Raw genomic sequence first — 23,618 nt, 5'->3', positions numbered from 1 at the left:
GGGAGGAGAGAACAGGAAAACGCAGTTTCGCAAGGTATCTGACTGGGTGAGGAGCAAGCTTGCAGCATAAAGAACCCACGGGGAGCTGGGCTTTCCCACTCTGGTGGCAGAGAGGGGGAATTGTGGGTTGGTGGTCTGCTTCCTGTTAGGAGGACACCCCTCCATCTGTTCCCAGCTCAGCCTGCTTCCCATTTAAAGCCCAGATTTCAATACAAACCTCAATTTCTTTTCCCCATTTGAAATGCAAAGCAAGCCTTTCGAGTCCTAGAGTCTCTGCCACTGGGATTCAGACCAGATTTCCCCCCAAAATTCTCAGGCTCTTTGCTTTGAATACCTGCTTACAGTGGTACACAATGGGCAGCTTTGAGAAGAAAAATTGATAATCTTCACGGAAGAGTAATTTGAATGAAATTGCACTTGACAGCCTGTCTCCAAGCAAACAAGAGGCGCGAGGGAGCCTGAGCTAAGCTCCGAGGACTTACCCAAGCCACTGCTGGGGGAGCTTCCCAAGGGAAAAAAAAAGAAATCACTTGCTTTTCCTCCATCTAATTGAGCTTTTGATTAATTCCGTGTACCAGATTCTACTGAAGAAAGGTAGCCATGGAAGAGAATATGGAAGAGGGGCAGACACAAAAAGGTACTGTGCTCGAAAGGGTTTATTTGTAACGAAGGCATTATTTTGCAGTTTCCTTGTTTGCTTTAGACACTTGCCAGGGAGGCTAATGAATGTTTCTCTCTTGGAAGGCATTTCTTTTTATTTCCCCTTCAGCCTGTTCCCCACTTGCAGTCATGTCTGGCGTGAACATTGTCAGTATTTGCAAATCTTTCAGATATAAGTACCCCAATGCAGAGTCGAGTATTAGTGATGAGGGCATTGCGGTATTGGTGCAAGCTGTCCCTTAGACCTGTCTTTGTTAATCTTCATTTATTTCATGTTTTCACGCTTGTCGAGCTGGGTCAAGGGATTCCTGGTGTGAGCCACAAATGCAATATTGGGAGCTAGATGTAGTTAAAAATCTGGCAATGTGACCGTAATCACGACCTTTGGATGGACATCTGATAGAACAAAGACAGAGAGGGTATTTATTTTCATTGGTGTACCTTTGTAAAAAAAAAAAAATCCATTTTTTCTTTGCATGGATGCAGTTGAAATTTAATAAAGATGGAGCAAAGGTTCATAAATTTTCAGAGCGTACGCTGATGTTAAGGTTTTCATTTCTGTAGAGTTGATTGTCACCAACTTCTGCATAATAATTGTCGAGGATATCGTCAGATGCATTTTCTATGCCTGTTAGGTGTATCTGGCTGTTTAAGTGAAATTGTCATTTTTTTTAAGGTTGAAATGGCCAAATATCAGCAATTTTAAATGATTCCAACACTCTAGAATTTGTGTATGTCTCAAGGGTAGCTTTGGAGGGAACTGTGGCTTTTACCCCAGGATTGGCAGCGTTTTCTCTCCTGTCTCTTCAAGGCTTATGTAATGTTATAGCAAATACTCCTGTGTTCTTAGGATGCAAACAGGTAAAACTACTTAAAGGCTATATTTAAGAGCAGTATGGAAAAGATTCAGCTCTCAAATTTGATTTCGATTGTACACAAATGCATTATTTTAGTTTACATGATAAAATAGAGTGGGAATACAGTGATTTTTTTTTCATTATTTTGAACCTTTCAGCTTTAATGGTTTTTTTTTTACACACACATACACGTACTCACATATATATAACCAGAGACATTCTATAAATGAAGGTTTTATAGACACAGTAGAGAAAGGCAATAAACCAGTACCCAAATTTTAGACATTAGCACACTTGATAATGATACTCTGTAACAGAAACACAATAATCTATATAGGTATCATATGATATGTTTTTAAATTAAAAAAAAATCCTCAACTACCTTTACTATGTGAACTAATAGAATAAGTGTTCATCAGTGATATGAAATGGCGAATTTTCCTGGTAATTTTCATCCTTAAAAGGCTTCTCAATTGATTATCTTATTTTAGGAATAAAATGCCTTATGTTAATACCTTGTTATAGCACATGAGAAGATTGCTTCTTGGCCAGTCATTCCATTTATGAAAATAGAAGTTTATCATTTTAAATAGAGAAATTATATTCATTACACTAAGTGAAATCTTGAGAGAAACCATGGATTGTGGTAACAGGTTGAGTATGTCTGAGCATGTTTGAGCATGCCTTGGTGGATGTAGGAACCAAGAGAAATGATGTAATTAGTTGTGATGTTTTTTTCTCCAGTAACACCACTGAAAATCATTCCTTCATTGAGGTCGGGGTAGTGGTGATGTGAGAGCACCTGCTCCTGTCTCAGTGGGTTCTTTTTACCATAGATGTGCATGTTTTGTTTAGGAACAGCAGTGGAAAACAATAAAATTAAATGTCGTATAGTGATCTATAAGTATACTGAGATACAGAAGTAAATATCTGTGGTTAAGCTTTTTTTTTTTCCTCTTACTGAAGGAAGAGAGGTTTAATTTTCTTCATTCCTGATCTTCCTTTCCTTTCAGTTATGCTTATGACACCTTTCCTATATAAGTTTGTTGTTAGACTGTTATAGTTGAATATAAATGTTCTTTCTACTTGTGTGGGAGCAGGAGGCAATGTGATGAAATCTAAGTTGCAGTTCCTTGACAAGCAGATAAAAATCGTTAGAGATTTTTCAAGAGTTCAGGTAGACAGATTTAGTGATCCATCCCCTTAAACTATGGCAACACTTTACCGTAACTGTTATCCTGTTTCCCATTAATTGGATTTTTTAAATAATGATTCAGATATCAGAGAATTCTCTTGGATTTGAAAGAGGCCTTTCTGTCCTTTCTTAACTATTTAAAATCTGTTCTTTCCTGTTACATTCTTAAAGGACTTACATTCATGTCAATGTTTAGTCATGTCGTCTTCCAAATGCAACCTCCATGTGAAGTGAAAGTTGGTGGTTTCATAAACATGTTTGGAAAAAGAAGAATAGAGTTGATACTTAAGGACTTAAAACAATCTTCCATAAGAAAGGTATTTTTCTTCTAAATGAGACCTCCCTTTCTCACTTACTCTATAAAAGGCACTGAAAACAGTCCTATGACACTTCCACTGATTTAACTCTGTATGTTCAGTTCGGGAGGAGAACAGTAATAAGGGGGTGACTTCACCAGCCGTTCTGCTCAGTGAGTCCCTGTCTTGGTGTGAAACTGAAATGTGGGTCATTAATCTGTTGCTCCATCCATGTCTGCCAACCTCCCAAAGGTGAGTGTCTTATTGTGCTGAGAGTGAGTCTACTGTTTTAAGTAAATATTAATATGTTTTTTTGTAAAACATGCCCTCTAAATGAAATCAGTTATTTTATCTCAAGTTCAATCAAAGCAACAGTATTCTGGTATCAGAGGGAAAAAAAACAAGAAAGAAAACAAAAGAGGCTTCTTTGAACTTGGCCCTTACATGCAGCCATCATAAGCCCAGCATCACTGTCAGCAAACGTCAAGATACATGGTCACCAGATCTAGCAACAAGGGCTTCAGTTACCATGGACAGTTGAACGAAGTGCATGAAGACCTGTGTTTTTCTTTTTACAAAGATTTAAAAGGTAAACATTTATAACTTGTAGATATTTAACTATGTCTGGAACATTTTGTCCAGTCCTCTGGTAAGAGAAGTAAATGATTTGAGGGTGTCTGATCATTAGTGTATTAGCGAGAATGTGTGGCCCACCAAGTGACTAACCATGGCTTTGTCGATAACCTCAGTGAACACATTATGAATTAGGAGAGGTCACAGAGAATGTCAGGGCTGCCCAGGTGGCGCTAGTGGTAAAGAACCCATCTGCCAATGCAGGAGACATAAGAGAAGAGAGTTTGATCCCTGAGTCAGGAAGATCCCCTGGAGGGGGACATGGCCATCCACTCCAGTGTTCTTGCCTGGAGAACCCCATGGATAGGAGAGCCTGGAGGGCTACCATCCATAGGGTTGCAGAGTCGGACACAACTGAAGTGACTTATCACGCACACACAGAGATCGTCATTGATAAATCAATGATTAGAACAAGTGAGTGGTTATATAGAGATAAAAAGAAAGGAGCAATGAACAGGAAGAGCAAGCAAGTTGGAATCTTCATTAATTGGCAGGACTGTTCCAAACAGCCAAAACCTGATTGATTTCCTTTTGGAACAGGAACATCATATGAAACAAAGCCTTAAAATTATATGTACCAGGAATGTTTGATCAGCCCAAAAGGTAACAGCCTCAGTGTTATTCACCATGTTTTTCTAGCATAATTAACCAGCAGCATGTTAATACCTGTCAACTTCTCTGGTTGAACAGAGTCCACCACTGACTTCCTCTGAGAATCAATCCTTGGTGACCCTGAAAGACTGGGTCACTTGAGGACACAGAAGATCAAACCCCGTGGGAACAGCCCGGCTTCCTTATCTCAACACCCGTCACATGGCCACTGCTTAATGATCCTTATTCATCCTTGGCCTGGCACCACTGACATACGGCATCAGCATCTCCTTAACTTACTAAAACCAGCAGGAGTATCTCAGTGAAAGGACAGTGCACAGATCTTTTTTTTTTTTTTTCCAGTTTAGTTGTAATGTCTATCTCATAAGTAACAACACTGTACAATTATATTTGACATATCTGCTCGTAATTATACACTTTACATGGACATGTATACACACATATCCCCATTAAAGTATACACATCAGAAAAGCATGTATACTATATTTATGGGCTGATAAAATCTTTTCAAACCTTAAAAAATTTTTTTATTGAGGTAAAAGTCACATAATATCTAAAACATACTCTTTTAACTATATTTAACTGTACGTTGCAGTGGCACTAAGTACATTATTATTGTGCAGCTCTCACCATCATCCATCTTCCAAATTCTTAACTTTCGTAAACTGAAACTCTGTACCCATTAAACACTAAGTCACCATTCCCCTTCCCCACCACTTACCCGCTGGCATCTACTAGTATCCTTTCTAACTCTATGAATTTAACTATTCTAGGGCTTCCCTAATAGCTCAGTTGGTAAAAAATCTTGCCTGCAATGCAGGAGATCCCGGTTCAATTCCTGGGTCGGGAAGATCCTCTGGAGAAGGGATAGGCTACCCATTCCAGTATTCTTGGGCTTCCCTTATGGCTCAGCTGGTAAAGAATCCATCTGCAATGCGGAGGCCTAGCTTTCATCCGTGGGTTGGAAAGATCCCCTGGAGAAGGGAAAGGCTACCCACTCCAGTATAATGGCCTGGAGAATTCCATGGACTGTATAGTCCATGGGGTCACAAAGAGTTGGACACGCCTGAGCGACTCTCACTTTCACTTCACTTTCAGGTACCTCCTACCTAGAGTCAAACAGTATTTGTCCGCAGCTACTGTATCAGAACTTTTCTTGAGTAGGGTTATTTTTGCCTTGCCGGATGACTTTGGGGCCGAACCCTTCCTTAGACAGATGTCTTCCTGGAGAAGAGACACCACTGTAATGAATGAGGAGAGAGTCGGCTTCAAGCTGTGAAACTGGATGATATTGGTCAACTTAAATTACCCTGCGATTTCAGTGCCAGACAGTGGCCTAGGGACTTTAGCATAGATTACCTCATCGACTCGTCACCATGACCTTTGTTGGTACTAATATTGAGAAAACTAAAAATCAAATAGGTTAATTAACTGGACCAAAGTCTCAGAGTAGCATGTAGAAAGAGCTGGGGTTCGATACAGTCAGACAGAGGAGGCCAGGGTCTGACTTTCAAATGCACCCCGAATCGCATTAGATCTCAAAGTGACCTGCCTGCCACACCCCCTTCTTAGTGATTCCACTTAAGATGCACCCAATGCCTCACAAAGCAACCAAGCGCAGCAATCATGGCTGTTCCCTATCACCAGCTTTGGCTTTTTTTGCCCAGATGTGAAACAGCTTCACCAAGGGCATCTAGTCCCCGGTGAGCCAGCAACCTATGACCTAGAAGTTTTGACTCCAGAAAGAGGGGCTGGGTCAATGAGACTCCTCTCCCGAGATCAGGAGATGATTCTCGGTGTGTGCAGAGTCTCTTTATCCCTCTATGTGTCTGTGCGGTGACTGTGCTGCCCAGCCCCCAGCTAATCTGAGTGAATTTCTGTTGGCCATCAAAAGACCTCTAAATAAAACAGATGTCTAGATCCTTTTAGGAATCTGATATAGAGGGACTTAATGTTAAGAACTGTTTCCCAAGTTTAACCTGCTAAGTGGCAAATGAACCAAATGTACACTCATTGTATACTTAACCATCAACTTGCCACTACTGTCGAACACATGCTGGGCAATTCTGAGTTTTTCCCTCGTCATTTTATTTTTATAATTTGATTAATTCAGTTCAGTTCAGTTCACTTCAGTCGCTCAGTGGTGTCCGACTCTTTGCGACCCCATGAATTGCAGCACGCCAGGCCTCCCTGTCCATTACCAACTCCCAGAGTTCACTCAAACTCATGTCCATCGAGTTGGTGATGCCATCCAGCCATCTTATCCTCTGTCATCCCCTTCTCCTCCTGCCCCCAATCCCTCCCAGCATCACAGTCTTTTCCAATGAGTCAACTCTTGGCATGAGGTGAAGAGTAGCAAAGTACTGGAGTTTCAGCTTTAGCATCATTCCTTCCAAAGAACACCCAGGACCCATCTCCTCTAGAATGGACTGGTTGGATCTCCTTGCAGTCCAAGGGACTCTCAAGAGTCTTCTCCAACACCACAGTTCAAAAGCATCAATTCTGTGGCATTCAGCTTTCTTCACAGTCCATCTCTCACATCCATACATGACCACTGGAAAAGCCATAGCCTTGACTAGGCGGACCTTTGTTGGCAAAGTTATGTCTCTGTTTTTGAATATGCTATCTAGGTTGGTCATAACTTTCCTTCCAAGGAGTAAGCGTCTTTTAATTTCATGGCTGCAGTCACCATCTGCAGTGATTTTGGAGCCCCAAAAAATAAAGTCTGACACTGTTTCCCCATCTATTTGCCATGAAGTGATGGAACCAGATGCCATGACCTTAGTTTTCTGAATCTTGAGCTTTAAGCCAACTTTTTCACTCTCCTCTTTCACTTTCATCAAGAGGCTCTTTAGTTCCTCTTCACTTTCTGCCATAAGGGTGGTGTCATCTGCATATCTGAGGTTATTGATATTTCTCCCAACAGTCTTGATTCCAGCTTGTGCTTCTTCCAGTCCAGCATTTCTCATGATGTACTCTGCATAGAAGTTAAATAAGCAGGGTGACAATATATAGCATTGACGTACTCCTTTTCCTATTTGGAACCAGTCTGTTGTTCCATGTCCAGTTCTAACTGTTGCTTCCTGATCTGCATATAGGTTTCTCAAGAGACAGGTCAGGTGGTCTGGTATTCCCATCTCTTTCAAAATTTTCCACAGTTGATTGTGATCCACACAGTCAAAGGCTTTGGCATAGTCAATACAGCAGAAATAGATGTTTTTCTGGAACTCTCTTGCTTTTTCGATGATCCAGCGGATGTTGGCAATTTGATTAGTTCACCCTAAAACTTATCAAGTAAACATTGGTAGTAAAATAATTTTAGAACCATTGCAAGAGAAATTAAAGAACCAGCACGAGTCAAAAATGTCTGCTTTATTAATAGAATTGGAATCTTCAATGGTTTGACATTGAAATCCATAGACCTGAGACTAGGAAAATAATAACATCATCAAAAAGCTTTAAACAGTCATGGAAATGGAGGAATTAATTAGCCCCATTTTGCTTTTTGGATGTCAGCTCCTTGTAGACCCTTGAAAACAGGAGTTTGCCTTGCATAGACAGTAGTACCAAGTGGACAAAATTCTCAACAAGCGTCAGCAGATGCCATCTTTGCCTTTGGACAAAAGCTAGAAGTTTAGAGATTCCGATTTTATAAAGAACATAAGAAAACTGTGTCCTGTGATTTGACAGTTGTGCTTTACTGGTGTTTGCTGCACTTTCAGAAATTAACTTCATGTTGTTATCAAATGTGGTTCTAAGATGCCTGTCAGGGGGAAAAATTATGTGTATATCTCATAAAATTTAGTAAATATTCCCAGAACTTATGCATTTCCCTGGGTATTGTGACTTCTGTAGTTTAGATTTAATGTTTTAGAACAGAATGTAAATAGAATTGTCATCTTCTATTTCCACTGATTCTGCAGCTAATTATGTTTTTTCTAACTGTGGTGCTACTTGTCTTTGAGACCTGCATGCTCAGTAACACAAGCAACACCATCATGTTAGGACAGAGGATATATGTCAGTTTTTTACCAAATCATCCAGTTCAGTTCAATTCAGTCGCTCAGTCGTGTCCTACTCTTTGCAACCCCATGAACCGCAGCACGCCACGCCTCCCTGTCCATCACCAACTCCCAGAGTTTACACAAACTCATGTCCATTGAGTCAGTGGTGCCATCCAGCCATCTCATCCTCTGTCGTCCCCTTCTCCTCCTACCCTCAATCTTTCCCAGCATCAGGGTCTTTTCACATGAGTCAGCTCTTCGCATCAGGGGGCCACAGTATTGGAGTTTCAGCTTCAACATCAGTCCTTCCAATGAATATTCAGGACTGATCTCCTTTAGGATGGACTGGTTGGATAGCCTTTCAATCCAAAGGACTCTCAAGAGTCTTCTACACCACAGTTCAAAAGCACCAGTTGTTCAGCACTCAGCTTTCTTTATAGTCCAACCATATCATTAGAGTGAGTGTATTCATCTTTTAAAATGGGGGAAAAAGTTAGTAACTCAGTCATGTCCTACTTGTTGCAGTCCCATGAACTGTAGCCTGCCAGGCTCGTCTGTCCATGGAATACTCCAGGCAAGAATACTGGAGTGGGTTGCCAATTCCTTCTCTAGGGGATCTTCCCTACCCAGGGGTTGAACCCGAGTCTCCTGCATTGTAAGCAGATTCTTTACCATTTGAGCCACCAGGGAAGACCTCACTTTAAAATGAAAGTGCTTAATATAGTTATGTTATTAACTCATTGAACTGAAACTTGGTCTTAAATATTTAAGGAAACTGAGAACAGTATGGTGGACCGAGATATGGGTACGATATGCTGATGCAGAATGTACGTAGAGTGATGACTTCAAAATGGTTCTTGGAGGGAGCTTCCTTGGTGGTCCAGTGGTTAAGACTTCACCTTCCAGTGCAGGGGATGCAGGTTCAATCCCTGGTCAGGAAGCTAAGATCCCGTGTGCCTCATGGCCAAAAAATTATAACATAAGCAATATTATAATATTCAGTAAAGACTTTTAAAATGTTCACATCAAAAAAAATCTTAAAGTTTGTTTCTTAGAAATTAATTATTCTTGAGTCTCAAAGGCAGTGGTACATGTGGGATTCCTAGGATACAGGAAATGTCTCCATTTTGTCAGTTTTGGCCTCCATTGTCCTCTACACTTAGCATCCTCCCTGCCTCCCCCACCCCCCACTGCCACAGTATGCAAAATGCTTGGCAGTTTTCTTTTTCATCCATCGAAGGCAGACTGCCTGGCTTATTTTCAGAATCCCTTTGGATGGCATCCATATTAACAGGTGGCACAGCTGTGGATGAGCTGACATTATAAAAATAATTCATGTTTTCCAATGTGTTCTCTGCTCAAATGGTGTCCATTGTCTTAGATTTTCTTAATCTGAAAGAAAGTTCCTTTTTTGCTCTGTGAAAATAAAAGGAAAGAAAAACAAGATAGCCGTTTCTCTTCACTTGTGAGTGGAAAATTTACCTTTGGTCGCAGATGAAAGTCTGTTTATTAGGGCCTGAGTATATAGTCACTGGGGAATTAAATTACAATGTGAGCAAGTCTGAGATCAGAGAGAAAAGGAAAAAATCCTGTTGTTTTAAATGATGTGTGTTCCTAAAGTATTAAGACATGTCAACACATCAGAACATTACTACTGTGTGTAACCAGAATTCCCAAAAGAAAGACATTTGAGCACATTGTTTAAGTTGCTTAATGTTTTTGGACTTAAATTTCTATCACCAGAGAAATAATAATCTTATAGTACACTTACCTCTACAAAAGTGAGCCATTTTGTGGAATCGATCCCTGGGAATGATTTTAGGAAGATAAAACATGTTGTTCACATTGCCTTCTATTATGGAGCATGTGTGTTTTTACTTTATTCTCAAGTAAAGGTGAGAGAATTAAAAAATTTTGCTAGTTATTATTTCCCACTAATTAATAATAGAAATTTCAGTGTTTTGGTAAATATTTTCTCTTTTAAATGCAATTTATTTTCTCCATTAGAGAGATCCTTTGAAAGATGAATGAGCTGTTTTTTCTTAATAATGTAAAATGTGGAAGAAAAACCTCATAATTGTTTATATTCTTTCATTGTTATTTGATGAGAAGAAGTTCTGGTAAAGAATTCAAATAAAGAAATAGTATCTGATCAAATCTCTTTCCTTGAAAGCTTAGTCATTTTTTCGCATTTTTGAGACATCTTTCCACATTTCCTGTATCAGTGGATATACATTTTCATTTGTAGTAGTCTGTACCATGCCAATTTGCACTTCAATTTGTGACTGAACGTCTGAAACATAGCTCACTGCCTGTATTAACGTGATTTACTTTTTGTGGAAAAATAGTAAAGAGTACTGGAGTGGGAGAAGGCAATGGCACCCCACTCCATTACTCTTGCCTGGAAAATCCCATGGACGGAGGAGCCTGGTGGGCTGCAGTCCATGGGGTTGCTACAAGTCAGACACGACTGAGTGACTTCACTTTCATTTTTCACTTTCATGCACTGAGGAAACGGCAACCCACTCCAGAATTCTTGCCTGGAGAATCCCAGGGACGGGGGAGCCTGGTGGGCTGCCATCTGTGGGGTCGCACAGAGTCGGACACGACTGAAGCGACTTAGCAGCTAGCAGCAGTAAATATAATAGCTAATATTTAATTTTCTAGGCACTGTTCTTAGCATTTCATATCAAGTATCTAATGTGAACATGTATATGTTAATTAATAATTTCAAAGATTCTCTGATTTTATGGACACTATTAGTCAATGATTATTTCATTCAAGCTAAACTCTAAAAGGAGCTAGAAGAAAATCTTATATAAATATCCAGAGAACAAGGAGGATTTTAACTTAATGAAATGAGATAGTCTTCATTTCAAAGAAAAAAAAAATGTGTCTAGTTAGAAAAAGCATTCCCCCCCCGCCCCCCCCCCCCACCCATAATAAAAGCATTCAAATACAAATTTTGGAATTTTAGACTGGAAATTTCTTTTTCAGTGCTAAGTTAAAAAATAAAATAAAATTAAAAAATAAAAGTAAAAAAAATTGTTTATATTTTTGATAAAACATCTTTCAGTATTTTGCTACTAGAATCAATGTTCAAAAAGATAGGATTGAGCATTGTCTGAGCTGTGGAACTCTCAGATATAACACTGAATATAATTTATCCACTAAAAGCAAACAGACTTTGAGATGTTCTGAAGGTCTTCAGTAGAGCCTGTATGTTATTAAACCCAGATTCATTTAATACTTTAGATATTTTATTATAATTTTTCATCAATTAAAAGAACTTATCCTTTTACAATAAGATAGATGACTTTTGAATGTTTCTCATACAATAACTGAACATAAAACATTTTCAATCCCTTTACTCCACCATCCATAATAGAAAGTTGTAAGTAAACTGTAAGATCTGGAATTCAGAGACCATATACTTGGAGTCTCTTCATAAACTTTAAGCATGTAGAGAACTGAGTCATTTTTGTAGTCAACTGTCATAACCTCAATAACTTGTGGGTTTCCAGAACAGATGACGTTTGCTGCAGGCTCTTTTCCTTCCCTGTAAGTCACTTTCTGTATAATTTTACCTATACTCTTTAATCCTAGTTTTCTCAAGCCCCTTATTTATTTTTTTATTTTTTGGCCTCTGTCCCATGCACAATTTTTAAAATAGATTAAAAACACACAGTGTATTTTTTTTCTTCTAATATGCTCTACTAAAAAAATTAGATTCACTGGCCACTTCATTCCATTTGTGTCAGATTATTGGCACATTTCCTCCTATTTATTGATGTATGTTCATTTTCCTTCAGTCTTTAAGTGTTAAAAGAATTATTTTAAGTGTCTCCTGGGTGATTTATGACTTATTTGACTATATTATAGATGTATTAAGTTGGTCATGTTGAATCTCTAATATTAGACAATTTTTTCTAAAAAACGACACTTTAATATGTCTGTACTATCAGTGTGTTAACTTTAATGAAATTTTTAAATGTGTTCATCATTCCTATATAGAAAATAGAAAAATAATATGTGATACAACATGATTAAGGTTTGCCTGTCTACATGGAGTATACAGTAAGCTTATCAAATAGTTTTTTCTCCAAAATCATTGTGAGCTCATTAATTTGTTATGCTCTTTTTACCTTTTTAAGCAAAAATTGGCAAAGCTTTAAAACTTGATTGTTTTATTCATATGTAACTCAAAGCTAACCTTTTCTCACTTTTGAGGTTGTGTGAGCTTGGTACTTTAGGGGCTTGTTCAACACACTGCCTTTGGATCTGTGGTTTACTCTGCCTGCCTCAGAGTACATGGTATGTCCTTTCCTCTAGAGAGTGGGTAGAATATCTGCTGTGTTTTTCTTTGGATTAAATGAAACTCCAAAGATCATTTTCCATACATGTGGCATGACCAATGGAGTCTCAGCTCCCACAAATTGAGAATGCCATTTTTAAGAGTTTTTTTTAATATCATCTAAGATAAGTTTATAGGACTGTTTGTGGTCCCTCAGGGATAAAGAATTGTGTACCATTTCAATATAGAATGTAACTCAGAATGTTGTGTGGAAATACTCCTCACTTACCATGACTAGAGCTTATTGTGGAAGAAACAGAATCTTCCGATGAAGAGGTCTTACTATCTGTGCTTTAGAAATATAAGAAAGCAGTAATTTTGAATAATAATTTTTTTAAAAGTTTAGGCTTCAGGTGCATGATAATGCAGGACAGCACTGGAAAAAATGGAATGCCCTTTAGTTTCTGTAGATACAGAATTTTATCTGTAATTTTTTAAATGTGGTTGTGAGAAAAAGTGAGAATGGATGGAAAAGATTTGGAAGCCTCTGATCTTACTACAGGATGCCCATGGTTTCAGAGCAGTTTTGGCCCAGAAGTTGGAGAGTCCCATCCCTAAGTTAGGTGATTTACATTCAGTATGCTGCTGCTGCTGCTGCTGCTAAGTCACTTCAGTCCTGTCCGACTCTGTGCGACCTCATAGACGGCAGCCCACCAGGCTCCCCCGTCCCTGGGATTCTCCAGGCAAGAACACTGGAGTGGGTTGCCATTTCCTTCTCCAATGCATGAAAGTGAAAAGTGAAAGTAAAGTCTCTCAGTCGTGTCCGATCCTCAGCGACCCCATGGACCGTAGCCTTCCAGGCTCCTCGGTCCATGGGATTCTCCAGGCAGAAGTACTGGAGTGGGGTGCCATTGCCTTCTCCGTACATTCAGTATAATTAATATTAAAAATCATGTTATGAAATTGAGCTCAGGTTAGTATGTATTGATTGAAAGTGATAATGTTAGTCATCAATCAAGTCTAACTCTTTGCAACCCCATGGACTGTAGCCCTCCAGGCTCCTTTGTCCATGGAATTCTCCAGGCAAGTGGGTAGCCATACTGGAGTGGGTTGCCATTCCCTTCTCCAGGGGTTCTTTCCAACCCAGAGATCAAACCCAGGTCTCCTGCATTGCACGTGGATTCTTTACCATCTGAGCCACTAGGGAAGCCCGTATATACATTGATTAAATAAAGCAATTTATTTCTCTAACCAATGTTTTGGTACAAGTATGATTTATTTCTAAATTTTATTTTATTTTATAAATTTAAATTCTATTTTATATTTTTAATATTCTTTTTAGCTATTGATGTTTTTATTTTGTAAAATTTGAAATTCCTCTTAAGTCTCTGAAAATGTTGAATTATTTACCACAAATTATACAGTTGTATAACTTGCTCATTCACTCAGTTGTGTCCAACTCTTTGCAGCCCCATGGACTGTAGGCCACAAGGCCCCTCTGTCCATGGAATTTTCCAAGCAAGAATCCTGGAGTGGGTTGCCACATCCTACTGCAGGGGTTCTTCCCCACCCAGGGACTGAACCCCTGTCTATTGTGTCTCCTGCATTGGCAAGTGGGTTCTCTTACCACTAATGCCACCTAGAAAGCCCCAAGTTATACAGTTACTGGAATTATTTAACCACCTCCTGACCACTTAGAAATCTATAAAGCTTAACATTTTGTAGTCTCAGGATTACATTATTTGAGGCAAAATTGTCTTAATCTTTTTAGAATTTATTATTAAAAAAAAAATCCATCTCACTTAAAAGGCCATGCCATAACAAGCTGAGTTAAAAAAGAACTAAACCTGAAAATGTATTTGAATCCTATCCTTATGGAAAGGGCATTTCATCATGTCTTTCAACTAAAGGTTGCTTGTGTATTTTTGAAAATGTTCTGTTTCTAAGGTGACGCCTTAGATGTCACCTTTCACAGGTGTCCGTGGTACTCTGCCTGCCCTGTCACTCACTACATTATTTAAAATTCTACTTTTATTTATAAAAATGTCAATATTATCTCTGTACTCTATGTACTTTCACTTTGTTGCACTAACATCAGTCTTTAGTATAAGTTGAGGTTCCAAAGTTGAGTTCAGCTGATTCTTAGGTTTGTGGCAATTTCTAGTAGTTTATAGGGTGACAGGGGAACATTTAAGGACCATCAACTGAGCGTCAGATGTTTTGGAAGAGACTGTTGAGTGCTACTGCCAAGAAATGACAGTGGTTCAAACATTAAAGAAATGGGTATATGTTTGTGCCAAAAAAGAAATGATGTATGTTTCAGAGGAGAACTGATGCCTATAAGAGTCAAGAGAAGCGAGCTGGCTAGAGGCCCCTAGGAACTAAGGAAAGAGAAGTATGGACTCTGTCTTAAGGTCTCCAGGGGCTGGCAGTGAGCTTGATGGAGCTATTTAGAGGGCATGGTTGGGAAAGCATAATGTTGTTTCCCATTTTGCAAAATGAGAAAGAAAAAAAAATGCGACTGCGTATGAGGCCATTGAAATCTTTGAACTTTCAGCTTATAAGTAGCCTCTGGCAATGATTTCCAATTTCCTTCATTTTCTTTTATGTGGAATACAGCTGAGGATTTGCCAGACAAAAAAATTGAATACCTCTTTTGGAGCAGCGTAAAAATTACATTCTATATTTCCCTTGGTAAAACTGCTTTTCTGAGGAAATGCACTGATTGTTAATCCACTGTGCTCTTCAAGTTTCCTTCTTTCCAGAACCAAGGGCTTCTGTCTTAATGCAGTGGCACTGAAAGAAAATGTTTACCCACCCCCATGTAACTATATTATAAATCTCATAAACAGAATTTTATTTACCTTGAAGTGGTGAACTGAGCACCACTATAGAACATTTGGTTTAAAGATAATCTCAAGTTGAAACAACTGAGCTTCCTTAAAAATTGTTAAATGATACATAGCAGCCTTTGGGAGAGATAAGGTGATGATTTTGCCTAAAGCTATTAGGAATGAATAACTTGTAAGAGAAGAACCATTATTAACTGTACTTTGCAATGGATGTGCTATCTGGGGGCCTCTGGGATTTATGTGTCTTTATTATGTTATGTGTTATGTGTCTTTGTAAGTGTAGCAGGATCATAGTCTAGCAGAGTAGTTCTCTCAGTCTTATTTTGCTTGATGCTCACCTATTTTGGGGTGTATTAAAACATAGGTTGCTGGTCCTCCTCTCTTGACCTCAAGTTTATGATTCAGTAAGCCCGGGGCGAGGCCCAAGAATCTGCATTTCCAACAATTTCCAAGCGATCTTGTAGGGGCTAGTCATGGAACCACACATAGAGAGCCATTGGTCTAGTATATTATTTCTACTGGGTAAAACTCATGGTGAATTTCCCAACAGAGATTTATAATTTATATATATCCAAATAAAGATACCATGAAGTCTGAAACAAAAAATATAAAAATAGCAGTCATTTAAATAACTTTCTGGGTAACTACATAAAAACGTAGAAATGGCAGTCATTAAAAATTAGAACTTTCTGGGTAACTAATTCAAACATTTTGCTTTTGAAAATCAAACAGATTTTTGAAATCTGTGATCATCTGCATAAATTCTTGTTATGCAAGGCTTCAAAAAGTTTTGTGAAATGTGTGATGATATACAGCTTTCCATCTAGATTGTTCAGTAACTGTAGGAGAAAATTATAATCATGGGTTGGTGGGCAAAATTAACTGAGATAGAAAACCTACAGTTACTGAAAATGCTATGAGTGTACCAATAAAACAGTTGTCTTGTATTCAGTGGGCATGAGAGTTCAATCATTTAGGAGAATGATTCTGTGTCGCACCTGACTGCCAAGACCTGTTGCTGGTATTAATGGTATTGTTATTCTCACTAGCTAATTAACAAATATAAATGAAATTTTGCATCAGTGATCATGAAAGATCCCATGAAGACCAGCTCTAAACTTAGTTGGGTCAGTTGGTTATCACTGTTGGTAAATATTGGTTATGACTAAGATCACAAGTTATGTTTTACTTACAAAATAAAGGCAAAAAGTGTGACTTGAAATCTCAGTTATTACCGTGTGTTATGGAGTTATTTATTTGTGTGTTGTTTTGCATTTTCTTATTAAATGTACATACATTACCTTAAAGAAATGAAATGATTGCAATTCTTACTCATTGTTATGGAATATGAAGTCAAACTTAGGTAATTTCTCAGAAAACTGAACCTTTAAGAACCTAAGGTAATTGTTTTACTATAAAATAATGAAGACATAGGCTTAACATACACAAAACATAGTTCAGAAGCTTATAGAAATTCTTGAAATTCTTGTTTTGGATCAGAACGGCTTTCAGGGTGAGTGCAGTATGCTCTGAGGAAGGAAATGCCTGTGGGAACTTGTTACAGGTTCATTGGCTTAAAAACAAGCCAGCAAACAGCTTGCATAGATGGAAGGCTCGAAGACTGCGTCTTCCATCAGTACTACCCCTAGGAATTATGTTTCTCCTCTTCCAGAATTCCCAGATGTGAATAGCTCTGCTGAATTATGATCTGTTTTTGGTAAACATGACCTAATAGCTTTGCTCATGCAAAAGAATGGGGCAAATGGCTTACACTTCTGGCTGTTACATGTTTGTAATGAAAAACTCTCAACTGTCAGAAGGGAGGTGGTGGAAATCACTGAGTCACTCAGACAGGGATTTGAATCTTAACTTGTTCACATACTGGCTTTGTTTTTGGTGCAGTGACGTAGCTTCTGATCAAGAGTCTTAATTTTATCATTCGTAAAATAGGAAAATACAATCTCTGTGTGAAAGTGAAAGTGTTAGTTGCTCAGTCGTGTCCAACTCTCTGCGATCCCATGGCCTGTACCCCACCAGGTTCCTCTGTCCATGGAATTCTCCTGGCAAGAATACTGGAGTGGGTAGCCAGTCCCTTCTCCAGGGGATCTTCTGGATCCAGGAATCGAACCCAGGTCTCTCACATTGCAGGCAGATTCTTTACTATCTGAGTTACTAGGGAACTTGATAAATTATTTAATGTGATAACTTTTATAAATCATTTAAATGATTGGCACTACTTGATAAATCGTAAGTGATCAAAATGGATTTTTATTAATCTCTTAGGATATGTTACTTTTTCTTTCCTTTATGTTATAGGGCTTCCCTGTCCTTGCTAAAAGTCATCTCAAATCTGCAGATTTTGTGACTGTACATAGATAGTTATATTAGAATAACTACATGGTACCAACTGCTCTTCTAAGTCTCACTGAACAAGGCAAACTACATTATGGAGATTTTGATGTGGAAGTGGATACAGACTATAACTAAAACAATATCCACACATAAAATAGCCATGAGAATATCAACAATATACCCATGAGAAAAACAGGGCGGGATTTAGAATTGAGAGGCTTGCAGTCCAGCTGTTGGCCAATGGCTGCAGTCTCATCTGAAGGCTCAACTTGTCAGAGCACACTTGTTTTGTGGCCCACAAGTCACCTTGCTGCAGCCTTCTCAGTATAGGTCTGCTTCCTGACAGGGTAGCTGGTTCTTCTGAATGAAGGATGTAAAAGATACAGGAAGAGAACATGCAAGGTGAGAGCCACAGTGCTTTTATAATGTAATCTTTGAAACAACATTCCACCACATGTGCCGTATTCTATTCGTTAAAAGCAAGTCAGTAAATGTAGCCAATCAATGAATGAAGGAATGTAGCCCTTACTCAAGTGGAGGAGATTTCAGAAAGACGTGAATGCTATGGGGCTGGATCTCTGAGTACCATATAAGAGGCCGCGCCATAGATTGTGCCTCAAACGCAACGTGTCCCAGGTGAAAGGAATCCGTTTACTTCTGAATCTACTCTGAGTCCTTTGTTCTTGACTCCCATTACTCTGCGGTGTCAGAACCTGAAAGCGAAAGGGACTGCTAAGCCCTTCCACATTTTCTTTGGCATCAGATTGGTCACCATATGCTTTTTCCTCAGAAATGTCTTTTAATTCTGATGTCTCATCTGTATCTGTTCAGTTGTAGTCTTGAGGCTTCGTCAGTTCTGGCCTTAAGCTCTAGCAGTTGTCTTCACTACGCTTTTCTTCATCTAATTTCTATCTGCTTTACTTAGAATTGTTTTTCTCACACTAAATATATCCATGGATTCTGTGTCTTTAAGACTTGCATTATTTTCACTTCCTGTAAGAATAAATCCATTATCCTTATTTTGGCATATCAGACTGTTTATAACACTGGGGAAACTGACCCACTAGCCTTGTTTTTGGATTTCATCCTTCACACACAGAAATCCTTACTGTTTCATCATAGCATGCCCTGTTGTGATGTGTTCTGGCCTGTCCTGATTTCCTGCTTTATGCTCTTTCTCACCTGCTAATCTCATTCACCATTCAAGTCACAGCTCAACCAGTGTTTCTCAGGAAGCTTTGCCAGACACCCATATTCATCACAAGCCATGAACTTAAGGTCCAGTAAGTTTCTGTCATGTCACTCAGCTCACTGAGTTATACTTCCTAGACTTCCCTTTCAAATAAAATCCACAAATTATTAATTTTGAATTCAAAATTCTGAGTACAGTGGTACAACAATTGATACTCAATAAATACTGATTGAATATGTGAATTCTCATTTAAGTTATTGTGTGTAATTGCAGTGTTTAAAAAAAATATACTTGAATGTAGAAGTTCCAAAGAAGGGCTATGACCAAGATAAATGTTTGATTTTAGTTCCTATTAGGGACTAAATGTAAATCTAAAAGAAATTATAACAAAATTTAACATTTATTAGGGTCACACTATTTGCTAGGCACTGTTTCCAGTGCTTTATGTTTAATTTACTGAATCCTGTCAACTCTGTCAATTAGATATTATGATTCTCTCTTTAAAGATAAGAAACCCAAGGGACAGAGATGTTTAGTGATTTTCCCACGGTCACCCAGCTAGGAAGTTGTGAAGCTGGGTCTTAAACCAAGGCAATCTAGCCCCAAATACTCCAGAAAGTAATTCGTATCCAAAGATAGCCAAATTGAGATAGCATAAATCAGAGAGGGATAAAGAAATAAAAACTATAAGATGAAGGCTAATTGGATGAAAGGCTAAATGGATGAAAATTGTGAATGAATAGAATCAAGTTTATATTATCATAAAAAAAGTATTTTCAAAGTTTCTTCTGTGTGTTTGACACAGTGGCATGGGGTGAATGGCCTGTGGCAAACCATTTCACCTCTATGACCTTATATTTCCTATTTTCAATATTAAGGAAATGCACTAGAATTCCATATCTATTCTTCTATGAATTTTAGACATGCTCTTTAAACCTGATAATGTCAAAGGTAATGTAAGAACATTGTTAGATTGTTGCTTTACTAGAAGTAGAATATATTTTCTACTGATGCATTTTATTTATCTTTACTTATTTCTTATAAAATAAGTGCATTTTTCATCTGATGTTTTATGTAGGAGAAACTCATCTGAGTGTCAGTATTCTGTTAGGTACTAGATAGAGTCTACACATAGAATTATATTAAAGTATAATTTCTTGTCCAAAACATACAGAAGTGTTTACCAGAAAATAGGAACATTCATATTTTAATAATTTATTTTCTCCCTTCTTCTTTATTTCTCTCTCAGACACAGATACAGATAGATGCACACACATAAACACACACAACAAAAGCAAACTATCATAAATATAATAAATTGTCAAGTGAAAGTAAAATATTTTGAATGTTTTACATCTAAAAGATTAGTCTGAATATTTCTTTTTTTCAACCCAGGGTTTACCTTTATGCTTGTCTTCTTTTCCTCTACAAGAAGGAATAATATGTCTTTTTTTGCAATTAATGACTTCATCATTCTGCAAAGTCCTCCAGTCCTTTGGATTTGCTGTTCTTGCTTTTGAACTAAAGACTTCCTTAAACAACAGTTAACAAGGTTATATAGCATAACACGTGTCTTCATAAATTTTCATTTTATGATACAGAATTGAGGTAATTTTGCTATTCAGTGATTTCCTATTTTGAGAATATGGTATCTTTACATCGAGGATAACTAAATGTCAAAAGGCATTTGCTTTTGTCGTAAAAGAGAAGCTAAATATATATTGACTTCAGGCATTTTTTTAATAGAGAAACTCATGAAGACAATAACCAAGGCAAAGGATTAAAAGGATCATAGTTGTGATATTTACAGCATTCTGATTATTTTTTAAAATGTTGACAGTCTTATTGCAAACAACTCTATAGTTCAGATTCAGGAAATAAATCTTACTAATGTGTTAGTCCCTTTATTTTGCTGGTGAATTTGTTGACAGATAGTAATTAGGTCACTGTATTGAAGTACCCCATGTAAGCTCAGAATTCTCTGTGTTGGTTGGCATGACAACCATAGTGGTCGATTAAACATGCTCAGAAATGGAGAAACTGTGCTCCTCAGACGTTAACTTGGTGGGAAGAGAGCCCTGCTCAGAGGATGGTGAAAGGGACAGAGGAGCCCAAGGATGGCTCTGCTATTCCGTATTCATTTATATGGTATGGATAAGATCAACTTATAATATGTACAAAAAATATGGTATGGATAAGATCAACTTATAATATGTACAAAAAAACATTTAGATGTTTACCAAAAATATTTTTGATTTTATATGGATTTTAAAAAGAAATGGTTGAAATAGCCTTAAAACACAAAGTCCTCTTTTAGAGAAAATACTTATTATTCTTTAGAACAAGTATAATTGCTGTAAATGATCATTTCTATCTAGCTCTTTCCCTTTTAAGCCATTCCAAGAAGCACATGGCAGATGACATGTACAGATGGCGTAGATTGGCACTGCCTTTTGCTGGCCAGTATTACCATAGCCAAATTTAGGGACTGAGGAGATGGTGAAAGGATAAATCATTAACGAGAGAGACAGAGCACTGGACAAAGACGGATGGTATGGCTCACTATCATTTTTTTCTCATCTATTTTTCAACTCCACCCCTTTGGCTAATACATAGCTATTAACCTAAAAGAAATTTGGAGGTAGTCAATGAAAGCAAGTTGTTATGCCTTCTAAGACACTTCATATTGTTTGCCATTTATTTTCTTTTATATCTAATACAGACAACATTTAGAGTGGTAGGAGGAGAAGGAATTGACTGTCTAGCAAGAATTTTTTAAAAAATTAGTTTGCTCTGATCTGGCTAATAAGGTTTAAAAGACAAGATAAAATGGACAGCACAGATTTAAACTGTTTCTGTAACTCAGCTTTGACAATCAATATACGAGGTAAGGAAGGTTGTATGTTTTAATATGATTTTTTTATTAGGATGCTTATACAAAAATTCAAGTATGGATGTTTTGATTAATCAATGGAAAATATGAATATCAGATATAAATATAAATAATTTATAATAGGCCATGATAAAAATATATTGTTGAAGAAAATTTTTAAAAATCACTATTCATTATAATTTTTTTGAGAGGACGAGATTTACAGATCATCCTCACTCTACAAGCGGAAATTAACTGTGTGGGATTAAGGAGCTAATTAATGATAGATAGAACTAGGCCTAACACCCTGCTGGCCTCATTCAAATGCAGGCTCTTTTTATAGCACCGTGATGCCTGCTAATCCCCCTACCATCCATGTTGTGGTCAAACATAATGACTTCCTGGTTGCATGAGATGTCCATTTAGTTCAAGAGAAGGCAACACTCTTTTATTTTGAAACTCCTTACTTTCTTTCTTTGTCATAGCTCCTTTATTAGAGCTAAGGGCTCTAATTTATTACTTTATGTGTAATTGTTTGCTTCTTTTTAATTTTGACTTGAGAGAGGCATATTCATATTTTCATTATATTTAAATGTCTAATTTGCTCATGAAGAATTATTGAAGGATGGACGGGGCTAAACATCCATCATTGGTATTTAGATATTAACTCTGAAAAACAATATAAACTCTTGAAATTACCCTGATAGATACACACTTCTGTAAAATTTTAATTTTCTGCTAGCCAATGATTGATAATAAATTCTAGCTTCAGTTTGTTTTAGAATTGGCACTTTCCTTAAGTTTTTTAGTTTTGAGGGCAAATGTTTTCTTTCTTGTATTATCTTCATGAGGTTTTGGTTAGATCTTTCCAAGTACGGGGACCCCAAAATATTGTGTTTTTAAAAACTCAGTGATCTGTGTGTTTCTATTTTATATTTCTGTGATTTCATTAAAAATATGAACTGAATATATCTTAACAAATTTAAAGATATTTCTTTGAGAAAAACATTGACCATTTTCCTTAATTTCAGGGTTGAAAATACATGTGTCTTGCCTTTTCTTGTCTTTTTTTTCCTGACACATCAGTTGACCTTTGTTTTCATTCTCCTTTGTTTCTTCTTTTCAGTCTGTGCTCAGACCTTTCTCTTCTTCCTTATAGAAGTCTCTCTCTGTCTTGTCCTTCCCTTTCAGACCCATCCTCTCTCCCCGCTTCCAGTTACTTTGACTAGATCAGCTCACATTAATGAACATCTTCAAAAGAACAAAAAAAGTGGTTGGAGGAGGAGGGTGAGATGGAGAAATGATGAGCAGGAAAGTAAAAGCTGAAGTGAAAGATGAGAAGATCATGAATAGAAAAACTAGGGAGAAAAGGATAAACCAGTGGGCAGGAACATTAAGTTTGTCAGTTAAAACTTCGCAGCTAATATTTATATTTTTTCATCCTCTATTAGATGATTCATTCATCACTTAATAAACATATAATGAGCACCCACTTTTGCCAGCTCTAATTGAATCGCTAAGGTTGTAGCAATCAGAACGTCACACACACTGCAAGACACCGAGTCCTCATCTTCCTGGCGCCTATAGACCAGTGAATAAAAACGTAGCTTAGAAAATGGTGCTTTATATTGTTGATAAGTGTCTTTCTTTCAGAAGAACAAAAGGAAAAGATTTTTCACAGAAAGTTGTTGTCTTGAATAACTTAAATGTATTTGCCTGATGTGATAAGTGATGTCCAGTAAGCAGTTTGATGCATGAACTCAGATTTGGGAGAAAAATCTGTGTTGAAATTTTGCACT

The 23,618-nt window shown here is 37.6% G+C and overlaps 1 protein-coding gene across 2 annotated transcripts in view; it reads left to right on the top strand.

Moving 5' to 3' along the window:
* Positions 1–23,618, top strand: part of GPM6A (glycoprotein M6A) — a 257,677-nt gene that overhangs the window by 114,681 nt on the left and 119,378 nt on the right. Inside the window, exon 1 of one of the 2 annotated variants that reach the window (XM_070781653.1) lies at positions 89–637. The exons of the other annotated variant lie outside the window; for it this stretch is intronic. Within the exon in view, the coding sequence (XP_070637754.1) occupies positions 601–637 (37 nt within the window). The 5' untranslated portion in view covers positions 89–600. Of the gene's footprint in view, positions 1–88; positions 638–23,618 lie in introns of those variants that run through there. 2 annotated transcript variants of the gene reach the window in all.

This window comes from Bos indicus, chromosome 27 (genome assembly GCF_029378745.1).
Source record: "Bos indicus isolate NIAB-ARS_2022 breed Sahiwal x Tharparkar chromosome 27, NIAB-ARS_B.indTharparkar_mat_pri_1.0, whole genome shotgun sequence".
Taxonomy (NCBI): Eukaryota; Metazoa; Chordata; class Mammalia; order Artiodactyla; family Bovidae; genus Bos; species Bos indicus.
The sequence above is the reverse complement of the archived record's forward strand: the minus strand, read 5'-3'. Positions and strand labels throughout refer to the sequence as shown.